Source organism: Venturia canescens, chromosome 5 (assembly GCF_019457755.1).
Source record: "Venturia canescens isolate UGA chromosome 5, ASM1945775v1, whole genome shotgun sequence".
NCBI classification, from domain to species: Eukaryota; Metazoa; Arthropoda; class Insecta; order Hymenoptera; family Ichneumonidae; genus Venturia; species Venturia canescens.
The window spans coordinates 1,294,374-1,306,016 of record NC_057425.1 but is presented as its reverse complement, the minus strand read 5'-3'; the positions used below and the strand labels follow the sequence as shown (position 1 = coordinate 1,306,016).

The window sequence follows — 11,643 nt, the reverse complement described above, 5'->3', positions numbered from 1 at the left end:
GGAAAACGAGCCGAAATCACGACTCGAATAGCCATTAAGCTCGAACGGAACCTCCCGGTCTCACGTGTAAATAATTGCGCCATCGAGAGAATCCAAGCACCTTCGAGGGGATGTATAACTCATTGTCAGACCCGGGACAATCTCGAGAGAGCGAGAGAAACGGATATCTCCGACGATTCAGGACCTGGAGCCATCCGAAGGAAAAGCCACCCTTCGAGAGAGCGCCCGTTACACCCAATGGATATCGTGAGCTCGAGGATAACAGGCCTGCATTAAGCGATGATTAATTTTGTCATCGTGCTGCTTCCTCTCACGGAACTTAATTAAGTATACGTCAAATTTTTTCCCTTAGTTCAGATATTTCGGGTTTTCGTCGTCGTAATATATGAAATTGGTGCAAAAGCAAATAACAGCATTCTCGATCGTGCGAAACAGCTGTTTCGGAATCTGCAAAAACTTGATGCGGAGCACGACAATCGATATTTCTCGTTCCTCACGAAAATGCGATCGCTCGGACGTTTATTAGGATTTGTGGATTGTTGGAAAACTCTCCCGGAAGTGCAGCACCATGAGCGTCCTTCATTTGCAATATTTATCAATTTTTCTCACGAAAATTCGAGTTCGAACATCGTCAAATTTTACTTGGGCAACGATGCATAAAACTGAGCTGTGACGAGACTGTGTTGAGATCCGTGCGATAATTCATGTGGGAACGGAGAAAGCAAAAGATCGTCGACTAATAATCGGGCTTTCGAGTAAAAACAGAATGTGACTTTACACGAGTAAAATTGATTTATCGAAGCAGTGGAAAATGTTTCGACTGGAACTAACCATCGGAGACTTTCCGGTGCGAGATCGATCGAGCCGTCACTTTTTCAACATAAATTTTTTGTTACCTTCCCTCCTTCTCTCGTCTCGCCGATTTTACAACAAGCTGTAAACGTGAATTGTGTTTTTTCATTCTTTTTCCCCCTGACATTGCGTGTACCACGTGTAAAGTTTTACCTCCAACGCAATTTGAGTAGCCACCCGGGCGTGATTCCGTATCTCACAAGCTGACGCTTCATGCTACACGGAATTTCAATTAATCTCGATGTACACGAGGATGAAAAAATTCTCGAAAGAAAACGTGTCCGACAACGCGTACGACGATTTCACCTCGCCACAATTCTCCTTCACTTCTACCCTGACGGTGGTCCGAGATGAAAGTGTGAGAAATTGATGGGCAGAAGGGAATGCGAGTATTTTTTTCATACAGTTGTCACAGAAACGCCATTTTTCCAATCATTCATTCGAGCAATATTTTTTCGGATCCCCAGGATTAGGGACGAGACTATCGTCCTGGAGATCGCGTGATCGATGTGATCGCTCGTTAACCGGAGCTCGTTCGAAAAAGCAAAGTGCATAAGCCTCGTCTGGACGACAAAAAAGGCGCCTCGATCTTTCTCCCTAGAAATCCCTGTTTCTTCGACAGTCTTACAAAACGAAGATAATCCAAGAAGGATGGAATTATCTGTCAATAGGACGAAGTGGATGTGTCAAGTGATCGAGTGAATGTTTATTGAAAAAATGTCTCTTTCGGAATTGCAATTTGAAACTCCAAAATCGTCAAAACCCTTTCTAAAATATTGAATCACTTTTCAAGAATATTTTCCCATCAGACGACCTTCGAAAAGGCAAATATTCTAACGAATAATCATCGTTTTCTGTCATTGGCTCAAATGAACCGAAAAGAATATCAAAATTCATATTTATTACGAAAAATCATGAAACTTCCTCGACGTGGCACAAAAAGGCAGCTTATTTCGTCACTTAATAATTAATGAGTTCGCATGCAAGTCCCGCTTTTCGGATAATAACCAAGAAAAATGAAGTTTCGTGCATTTCAAATCGCCAAATTAAACCATGTTAATTTTCGAATAACATTTCAGGCAAAGAAACTCGTGCAATTCGTCCCGAACACGTAGAATGAAAAAGACAACGAAAATGTGACGCAAAAACGGGCAAAAAGCCCATGAAAAATGAGACAATCTCAAGCAAATAGAAAATCAATAAAACAATTTATGTTCGTCCATTCATAAGCGTTTATTCAATAACTCGGAGTGTATATTGATGTAAGTTACAATGACTCTTGTATATATCCTAATATTCATCATTTTTGTCTCCTAGAGAACTTATAAACTGAAAATATTATCCTAAATATATATATATATATATATATATATACACAATTTATGTATACATATAAAATATTAATGGGTAGATCGGGAGATTTCCGATCGCAATAGATTTGTCGTAATTTACGAGCGATTGAGAGTTCCTTCGTCCTGTCAAATATAATAATACTTGATTGGAGTTCGATCGAAAAAAACAATAAAATCGAACAATTTGTGGGAAAGTTGGAGGAACGAAAATTCGAGGTGCGATATCTCTCATGGAGAATGATTGATTTCTTTTTGAAAAATGAAGAAAGAAGCGAAAAATTGGGATGAAATTTCACCATGTAAAAACGGATGATCTCAATAGAGAAAAGCAACGAATCTGAGTCGTTAATTATTACTAAAACACCATCGAATAATGCATGTATATGTATATTCAATCAATCCGATTCGCCAGCTCGCACGAGTCGATTCTACAATTGAATAATTTTCTTTAAAAGTTGTTTGTAAATTAAAATGGTCAGGTTTGTCTTAAGGTGAATTGGCGAAGTTCAGGGATTCGAAATTCTGCTGTACACACGATTATTATCAATGCCACTGGTGGCTAAGCACGTCATTCGCTAATAAAAAACAGAAAAAAGGTTCAATGATCGGTTGAGAGCGAGTTTTTCGTAAACTCGTCACGAAAATACTATCATCGTTTGTTCTAAGGAAGCACGCGAAAAGTGCGGTCTCGCGAAATGTTTTATAATGTAATATCAGTTCGCAAGAGCGCTGCGAAAGGAAAGTCAATGATGTATAAATAAATAAGAGCAAAGTCGTCGCGAATTGATCGTTTAGTTGTCATCAGGGTCGTCGTCGTCATCGGAAATGTATTTTTTCGTGACCCTCCTCCGTCGACCTCCTCTTCCTTCGCTCTTTCGTCCTTTCATTTTCATTTTCATTCTCACACTCGAATCTCCATCCGAACCGTCTTCGCCGTTACCTGCGGAACCAGTATCTGCTCGGTTATTCAAAAATTATGATTTTTTGTGACTTATTGAAAGAGCTGTGGGAATGCTCGGGAATGAAAAATAATATAAACCTCTCTCATCACCGTCAGAATTAAACCCCTCGGCCTCGAGACGTTCACGAGCGTTCGTGAAGACCGATTGAAGGACGATCGAATCCTCGTGTATCAGCGAGGCCTCTTTGTTGTACGTTTGGGCATTGTTGCACAGTTGCATAAAGTCCTTATCAAGCTCGTCAAAGTCAGCGTACTGTAAAAAATTTGAAGAGTTTTATATTTGAAAGTATCAAGAAGAAAATTGAGAATTTATTCGTAATTTACAGAAACTTACTTTTCCCTCCTCGATTTTCTGCAAAAGCTTGTTTATCGTCAGTGGCTTCTTGATTAATTCGTAATAATCCGGTAGTTCCCGCCTCGAGGGTAACTTCATAAATGGCTCGCTGAGCAATCGACCGTCCGTGCTGTCGGTATAGTTAACGACCACCATGATAAGTTTCTTCATAGCTTTTTTCATTTTCGGATCAACGGAACTTCCGGCACCTCGACGTTTTTTCGGTATCGGCTCGTCATCCTCTTCTCCCTTCTTCCTCTTTTTACGACCTCGTTTCTTCTCTTTGTCCTCTTCTTCCTCTTCCTCGTACTCGACACCGTCCTCGTCGATCGCTTTCAGCCACTCCTTTTCCGTGAGGCTGTCCGAATAATCAACTTCTTTCCTCTGCCTCGAGCCTCTGCCCAAAAATCTATCCTCGTCCTCGTCATACGCCCATCGCTCGACTTCCTCGTCGTCCTTGACGAGCCAATCTGGCAGTTCGTGTTCCTCGAGCAATCTCGATTTTCTGTTAGTTCCAGATTTAGCTTCTTCTCTTCGTCTCTCGAGATCCATTTTCGTGAATATCTCAACCTCTTCCTCGGTTCTCGCCATCATTTTGTTGACGGCTTCATCGTCGGGTACCTCGTTCTCTTCCTCATCCTCGGCATCGTCCTGATGCAAAATAGTCTGCAAAAACTGGTGTCTCTCCGAGCCCGTGGACTTTTGATCGAACATACCAGCTTGAATGATCTTCTCGTCCATGTTAAGCTTGTATCTCGCTGCTGCCAGAATTCTTTCTTCCACGGAGTTTACGGTCATTAACCGGAGCACTCGGACCTCGTTTTTCTGTCCTATTCTATGAGCTCGATCCTGCGCCTGCAAATCTTGATGAGGATTCCAATCGGAATCGAAAATAATGACGGTATCGGCAGCTTGAAGATTGAGACCGAGACCACCGGCTCTCGTGGACAGAAGAAAGAGGAAGTAGTTGGATCCAGGATCGTTGAATTTCTTCAAAAGATCACCTCTGTCCTCGGCTTTCGTCGTACCGTCGAGACGAAGGTACATGAATCCTCTCCAGCTAAGATAATCTTCCATAATGGTCATTAATTGTGTCATTTGACAGAACAACAGTACTCGATGGTTGGTTGCTTTGAGCTTGGGCAGTATACGATCGAGAAGCTCGAATTTACCGGAAGCCCGATAAAGATCGGGGCCTGATACAACAGATGTGCCCCCGGTCCCAACGTGTTCGCAATACTTTTCTTCGATAACTTGAAATATGAAGGGATGATTGCAAAGTTTTCGCAATTGTACTATCGTGTTCATCAGAGCTTTCGCACCACCCTTGCCTTTCTTTCCCTTCTCTGAGCCATCGGTCAGCAAAACACCCTTGCTCTGCATGTGCTTGTACAAAACTTTTTGAAGTCCAGACATATCGCACTTGATAATGTACTCGACTTTGTCAGGCAGCTGCGACTCGACTTCTTTTTTCAAACGACGCAGCAAGAAGGGCCTGAGGACTTTGTGCAAACGGCGAATAATGAGAATAGTTTCTTCCTCGTTGAGCTCGACTTTTTCGCCAGTCGTAGCGAATGGAGCATTGAACCATTGCTCGAAAGTGCTGCACGACTTGAATATCGATGGCAGCAAAAAGTTTAGAAGAGCCCACAGTTCGGGCAATTTGTTCTGCAGCGGTGTACCAGTCAGAAGAAGTCGATGAGGCGCGAGATAATGAGTATTCAATACTTGCGTGAGCTTGCAGTGATGATTCTTCATTCTGTGACCCTCATCAATTATCATGTATTTCCATTGGAGTTTCGCCAAAACGCCTTTGTCCTTGACGATGTATTCGTACGTTGTCAGAAGAACGTTGAACTTCGTTGTACGCATTTGCGCCTGAATCGCCCTTCTCACTATCGGCGAACCCTTGTAGGAAACGACGACGACACTCGGTGCCCATTTCTCAAACTCGAGCACCCAATTCGACAAAGTTCTGCAAGTTCAAACGAATGTCACAAATATCATCCACATTTGTGCTAACAATACCATCATTTAATGTCGCTTGAAAATTCTAACATGAAATTAGAAGATTTTTGTTTCCTTACGAAAGTGGTACGATGATCAAAAATGGTCCATTCACTTTCTTCAACTCCATGAGATAAGTAACAAGGGCAATCGTTTGAATCGTTTTGCCAAGACCCATCTCGTCCGCAAGAATACCGTTCAAATTGTTGTTGAATAAAGACACCAACCATTCGAGACCCTGAAAGAAATCAAAGATTCATCACGGAATATGATTTACGTAAACAAAAATTTTTTTTCCCCCAAGATCAAAAAAACTTACCTTAATTTGATATTCTTTGAGTTTTCCATTGACCATAATGGATGCTTGTTCCGTAACTCTCTCGTGAATAGTGTGAGCAATACTGTAATAGGTCTGTTCCTCTGTTTTGTACTCATCGTCCTCGATTTTCGCTTTTTGTAGGGTTTTCTTCACTTTATCTTCCGCCATATCAGCAGCAAGTTCATCTTTTTCAGCTATTAAAGAAGAATATTTGAAAAATCGCAACACATAGAGAAATATTCATAGATGAAGACGATTTGTCATTATTTTTACCACTGTCGCGATCTTTCTCCTCATTTTCTTCATCGTCGTCCGTGTCACCTTCGCTCCCAGATTCTACAGGTTCCCAGCCAGGATGTGTCTCCAGGAAAGCCGAGAGTTGACTCATGAGCGGAGCGTCTTCGTCGGTCAACGTTTTACCAGTCGCAATCTCGATGACACTCACGCGAACATCGTCGCCGTTTGCACCCTCTTCGCTGTCCTGTGGTCTCTTTTTCTTCTGTCATAGTGAACAATTAGTTTTGTCAAATTTATGTGGTCCAGGATAAATATCTCAGTTTTGACACACGAAGAAACTAGTCAATGCGATCTAAAATTTGTTTTCTGCTGTGTCACAGACCGGATCTTTGAATAAAGAAAAAAAGTAGCTAACCGTTACCTTTTTACGCTTCTGTTCCTCAACTTGTTTTCTTTTCTGTTCCATTTTGTGCTGTTTAACCATTTCCGTGAGATTGCTGATGTACTCGTCGGTTTGTGAGAGTAGGAAAGCCAAACGTTTGTCTTTCTTCTGATCGATGAGCTTCCTGTAACCCTCTTCGTCCTCGGCCATGAGACGACGCATACGCTCTTTCTCGATACGTTCTTGTTCCTTTTTCTGTTCTCTCTCGGCGTTGGCATGATAATTGAGCACCGCTTTGTTAAGACGAGCCAATTTTGCGACGTTGTTACGATGGAATTCTTTGAAATCTTTGCCATGCTGGAGCACCGAGGTGAGGAACTCCTGCGAATCGTAAAACAACAATCGATGTTACTCCAGTTTTGTAAAATGATTGTACTTATTTCCTTAACAGCGAGCCTTCTTGTCAAAGAACTCTGACAAGCGATTGAATAAACTTACCTGATGTTTTTGCCTGCGTTTACGTTCAGCTTCGAGTTTTTGTTGCTTCTCCAATTTCTCCGTAGCTCGAGCTTCTCGTAAACCTTGTCGTTTCGTTCTTTTGTACGCCTTAACATTAACCGCAGTCTCCAGTGTTGTATCTTGGCGAGTGCAAGCGATGATCTATGACGAAAAGAAAGATGCGATGAGCGAACGTTAAAATTTCTTTAAAACAAGAATGTCCAGGTCTAATTTACCTCAGATCGCAATTGGCGTTGGAAATTCAACACTCTGAGCATGCGCAATTCGATTTGTGCTTGAATCCGAAGGTCTTCGGACATGTTGGTCGGAAGGTAGCTCAATTGCTCTTTCCTCAAAGCGATTCGTGCTGCAACTCTGAGAATGAAGAATGAAAATATTGAATTCACTCGGTCGCTCTTGTTTCGTCAATGCCATTTTCGCTATGGCGAGGGAAATTTCATCGCGTAATCCTTCTAAAAAAATCGACTGAATTACCTGTTCTCGCGTTCTTGAAGAATCAAAAGTGGATCCAACCCGACAGGCTTCGCGACGCTTGTTACGCGATTGGTTTTTGGTACAGGTTGTTGCGGCTGATGTTGCTGAGGAGTTTGAGCCCCGAGCCTCGGTGGACCGTTGGGTCCTAACGCATTCGGAACCGGAGTTGGCGGACCCGTCGAAGCCGGGGGTGCTTGTGCCGAATCCACTGGAGGACGCTGTCCCATACCTGAGGGTGAAGGAGGAGGTGCTCCTCCTGTATAAATCCATTTTACGGTTACCAATGAACCCAGGATCATTCTACTCAACTTTTGCACATATATTTACAAAATAACTTTTTACAACTTATTCATGAAAAATTTTAAGTACAGGACAAACTTGGAATAGTTTGAATTTAAGAATCCATCTAATCAAATCATCAAGCATCGATTTAATGTAAAGAATTGCAAGTAACTGGCATGCTACTAAATTACAAACATTTTCATTTTTTTCCGGCTATTTAGAAACTACTTTGTCAATTGATAATTTTATTACACATCTTTGAAGAATGAATCGAAATACAAGTATGGGAGAACGTGCATAGCTTTTGAAATTAAAAAAAAAAAAAATACTACACGTAACTCACGATACTGTTACTGTGAAGACAGATCGTGACTAATTGCACTCTCGGAATAAAAGCTCAGGAAATGTGACAAAAGCAAAAGTAGTCACCTGGATCAAGGAATTGCAGGGCAAGCAACGAATAATACAAATGAAGGAACTTACCTTGAACGGCTAGGGCCAGCTGCTGCGAAAGCGGTTGATTCCTCGCTAATAATCTGTACGCCATGATCTGTACCCTATAAATCACAGTTTCTATTAATTCTACTCTAATGTACTAATTCTACATGAAAAAGGGGAAAAAAACTACAAAAAATACCGTAATTGTTGCAACTGTTGCGAGCTGAAGGCTTGTTTGTCTCCCAAGTTATTGCCTTGTCGAGCTCTGAGAGCGAGAAGTTGTGCATATCGGGGATCTTCCTGGAGTCCTTTTTCTTCCATAGAGTCGATAGCTTTTTGTAGAGCATTGAGATTTTCCTGACCGGGTCCGGAGGCTCCGGGAGAGGTGCCGCCAGGTCCATGTGGTCCGGGTCCAGGTGGGATGATTTGATTGACAGGTCCATTGGGGCCCATTTGTACGGGTCCAGCGGGTCCTACAGAGGGAGGAGGTGCGCCGCTGCTCGCGGGTCCCATAGGAGTCGATCCTCCCGAGTTCATTGGTCCGCCAGGACCACCAGGATTCATTTGTCCAGGTGAATTGATCGGGCCTATAGGTCCGCGTGAATCTGCTTGTAACATTGGGCTGCGACTCTCGTTCGGAGGCATAGATCCACGAATTTCACTCATTTGATTGGATGGGCCGGATCCCGGGCCCATTTGAGCACCGGGGCCGTTTTCCGGACCCATGGACGTTGGTACGCCGCTGCCCATTTGGCTTCTCGGTCCGTTAGCTCCGGCTTGGCTCGCCGGACTATTCATGCTCATCATTCCACCGGGTCCACTCATTCCCATCTGACTTGCCGGGCCTCCCATATTAATCTGTCCCATCTGCGGTCCGTTCGGTCCCATAGGCCCCGGTCCACCGGGACTCATTTGGCCATGGCCGTTGGATCCCATTTGTCCGGCGTTTCCCGGTGGGACCATTTGTCCTGGTCCGTTAAGACCCATTTGATTCGGCGAACCCGGAGGCATTTGATTCGAGTTTATCGCATTTGGACCGCTCGGCCCCATGTGGGACGGACCACTCGGTGGCATCGGACCACCCGGCGAACCACCGGGCCCCATGTGCCCCGGACCGCTCGGAGTCATCGGTCCCGAAGACGGACCCATATGACCAGGCTGACTGGCATTTATGTGTCCCGGGGGAATGCGACCGGGCATGCCCGGTCCCATTTGCGGATTTTGCGGACCTCCCGGTCCCATGTGTGGCCCCGGAGCACCTTGACTCATGTGCGGCGGTCCGTGGCCCGAAGCTCCTTGCCCCGATCCCATGTGTCCCACCGGCCCCTGCCCCATCGAATTCGGTCCGTGCATCTGTCCCGGCATGCCCATTTGCCCATGCCCCATCTGTCCTGGCCCTCCTGGCCCCATTTGCCCCGGACCTCCCGGACCCATTTGCCCAGGACCTCCAGGACCCATTTGCATCGGAACTCCCGGTCCCATATGACCCGGACCACCACCCGGTCCCATTTGTCCTGGACCACCCAGTCCCATTTGATTCGGACCTCCTGGTCCCATAGGGTTTGGCCCCCCGTGGCCCATTTGACCTGGACCACCTGACACTCCTTGGCCAGGCCCTCCCGGACCCATGTGTCCACCTCCCGGCGGCACATTTGGTCCCATCTGACCAGGCATCATTGCATTACCTTGCTGTGACATTGGCCCTGGACCACCTGGACCACCTTGACTCTGGAAAGTAGAATAAACTTGAGTAAAGCTAATTAACTCAAGTAAACTCAAATGAAAGAGTAAAATATAACTAACTTAATCATAGAATTACTTTGTACAAGATGCTCAAAAAATGTTTATCATTTCGTAGCTGCGCAAAATAGCTAATATGGAGTAAATTCGATGATTCGTCGATTGAATGAAATAACTTGGAAAAAATACTTCAGTAAAAGAGAAATGTCTACTGCTTGGAAAATATCAAACCTGTGGTCCCATGTTAGGCGGCATTTGTTGAGGATGTAGAGGGTAGCCCTGTTGTTGTTGCTGAGACGGAGGCACTTGTTGAGATTGAGGGGGCATAGGCGATCCACCGGGATAATCTTGATTGGAGCCGTGATGATGATGTTGGGGTGGGCCCATGGGACTACCCTGAGGATTAGATGTAGAATGCGATGGAGATTGTTGCGGTGGGCCCATAGGACTCTGCGCTTGTGGCAATTGCATAGGCGATGGTTGTGGCGAAGGACTCGCCATGTTCCATAAAGGAAAATTTAGATGCCTTCCCTATCTCCGTTTGCTATTGTGAGAAACAAAATCATTGGTTTTTAACGAATACTCATTTTTTTTTTCGAAATATAAGAAAAGAAGCAAAAAAAACCGATGGGCGTTTCGACGCTATGAGCGACGCCAGTACGGACGAGTGAAAAAAAGTCAAACCCGTATTCGCTCTAAAATAAAAACTATTTCATCCTACACGCTCCTCGATCGCAAATTCTTTCACTATTTTTGAAAAACCCACCGCTCACAAAACAATCACAAAATCAATCACGATGGAACACTAAAATTTCGGAGCAATGGCTCGAGTAATGCTCCGAAGGATTAGATTCACTCGATGAAAACACAACTTTTCTTAAATACTCCGGTCATATTCAAAATGTATTTGTTTACCGTTTCGTTCCTTAATCGTGGATATTTACAGGCAAATTTACGAGGAACTTCTACACTTTTTTAATTCACTGTAAATACATTAAAATCATTTAGAAGCTCGGCTTCACCGCAAAGGCGAACACACGACGCCAACGTCCATTGCTGCTCGCTCCAACTGCTTTGGGTTTGGATTTGGACTACGTAGTACAGCGTTTTACCGTTCGTCACGTCGTTGCCCTCCAATTATGTACGCTATAACCTCCCGTGCTAAAAAAACGAACTACCAAACATGGCGCCGAATGTGTGAATAACCTCGTTCGTAATTATATGCTATATATGTTGAAGATGCGAGTGTGTCACTAGAAAATCTTTAGCCTTCTAATAAATTTTCAATCTTAATAATTATATTTTCATCAAGTCGATAACATAGAATATTTTAAGTTCGAAATGTTTTTCATTGAGTCGCTCATTTAGGTTAGGATTACAATGGTTTTTGACAGAAAGAGATCCGCTCGACTCTTCGTTTCTCCTTTTTTTTCCATGGTATCATTTTGTATTCAACGCCCTGTATCTTGACAACTAAACTATTTAATTCAGCATTTGCAATACATCGGAAGGAACCATAGAAATTTTGAGATTGACAGTCACAAAAAAAATAATATAACACGTCGCAGTTATAAATTTCGCGGTAGTGCTAATTATTGTGGTTAGTAGCGACCGTAATTTGAGTGCTTTCAGTCTTGCACTTGATTTGCTTTCCGAAATGAATGACCAGCTGATTGACCTCGTTAGGGAATTCCCATGAAACTTAAATACAGTGCACATGAAGAACAGAAAGTTAAATACTAGGGA

General features: G+C 43.6%; 1 protein-coding gene across 4 annotated transcripts; it reads right to left on the bottom strand.

Moving 5' to 3' along the window:
• Nucleotides 1-2,066: 2,066 nt before the first annotated feature.
• On the bottom strand, nucleotides 2,067-11,573 carry LOC122410773 (ATP-dependent helicase brm-like). 4 transcript variants are annotated; one of them, XM_043419194.1, is made up of 14 exons: nucleotides 10,813-11,573; nucleotides 10,129-10,441; nucleotides 8,357-9,885; nucleotides 8,203-8,276; nucleotides 7,438-7,693; nucleotides 7,179-7,317; nucleotides 6,943-7,104; nucleotides 6,484-6,825; nucleotides 6,099-6,321; nucleotides 5,826-6,019; nucleotides 5,587-5,744; nucleotides 3,500-5,474; nucleotides 3,244-3,418; nucleotides 2,067-3,159 (listed from the first exon to the last, which is right to left on the bottom strand). In XM_043419194.1, exons 2-14 carry the CDS (start codon nucleotides 10,396-10,398, stop codon nucleotides 2,996-2,998), a joined length of 5,661 nt encoding a protein of 1,886 aa, XP_043275129.1. In that variant the 5' UTR covers nucleotides 10,399-10,441; nucleotides 10,813-11,573; the 3' UTR covers nucleotides 2,067-2,995. The 4 variants fall into 4 exon arrangements, with proteins under 4 accessions (XP_043275129.1, XP_043275128.1, XP_043275130.1 ...); XM_043419193.1 differs by having other exon boundaries at nucleotides 6,099-6,324; nucleotides 10,813-11,572; XM_043419195.1 differs by having other exon boundaries at nucleotides 6,099-6,324; nucleotides 7,438-7,666; nucleotides 10,813-11,571.
• Nucleotides 11,574-11,643: the final 70 nt, after the last annotated feature.

What these genes read in the sequence shown, in the direction of transcription:
- LOC122410773 (XM_043419193.1), bottom strand. Translation starts at nt 10,398, where the DNA reads ATGGCGAGTCCTTCGCCACAACCATCGCCTATGCAATTGCCACAAGCG. An exon ending in CGCCTAACATGGGACCACAG is followed by an intron (nt 9,886 to 10,128) that starts GTTTGATATTTT and finishes TCTACTTTCCAG; the next exon opens with AGTCAAGGTGGTCCAGGTGG. An exon ending in TCAAAGAATATCAAATTAAG is followed by an intron (nt 5,745 to 5,825) that starts GTAAGTTTTTTT and finishes GATTTCTTTCAG; the next exon opens with GGTCTCGAATGGTTGGTGTC.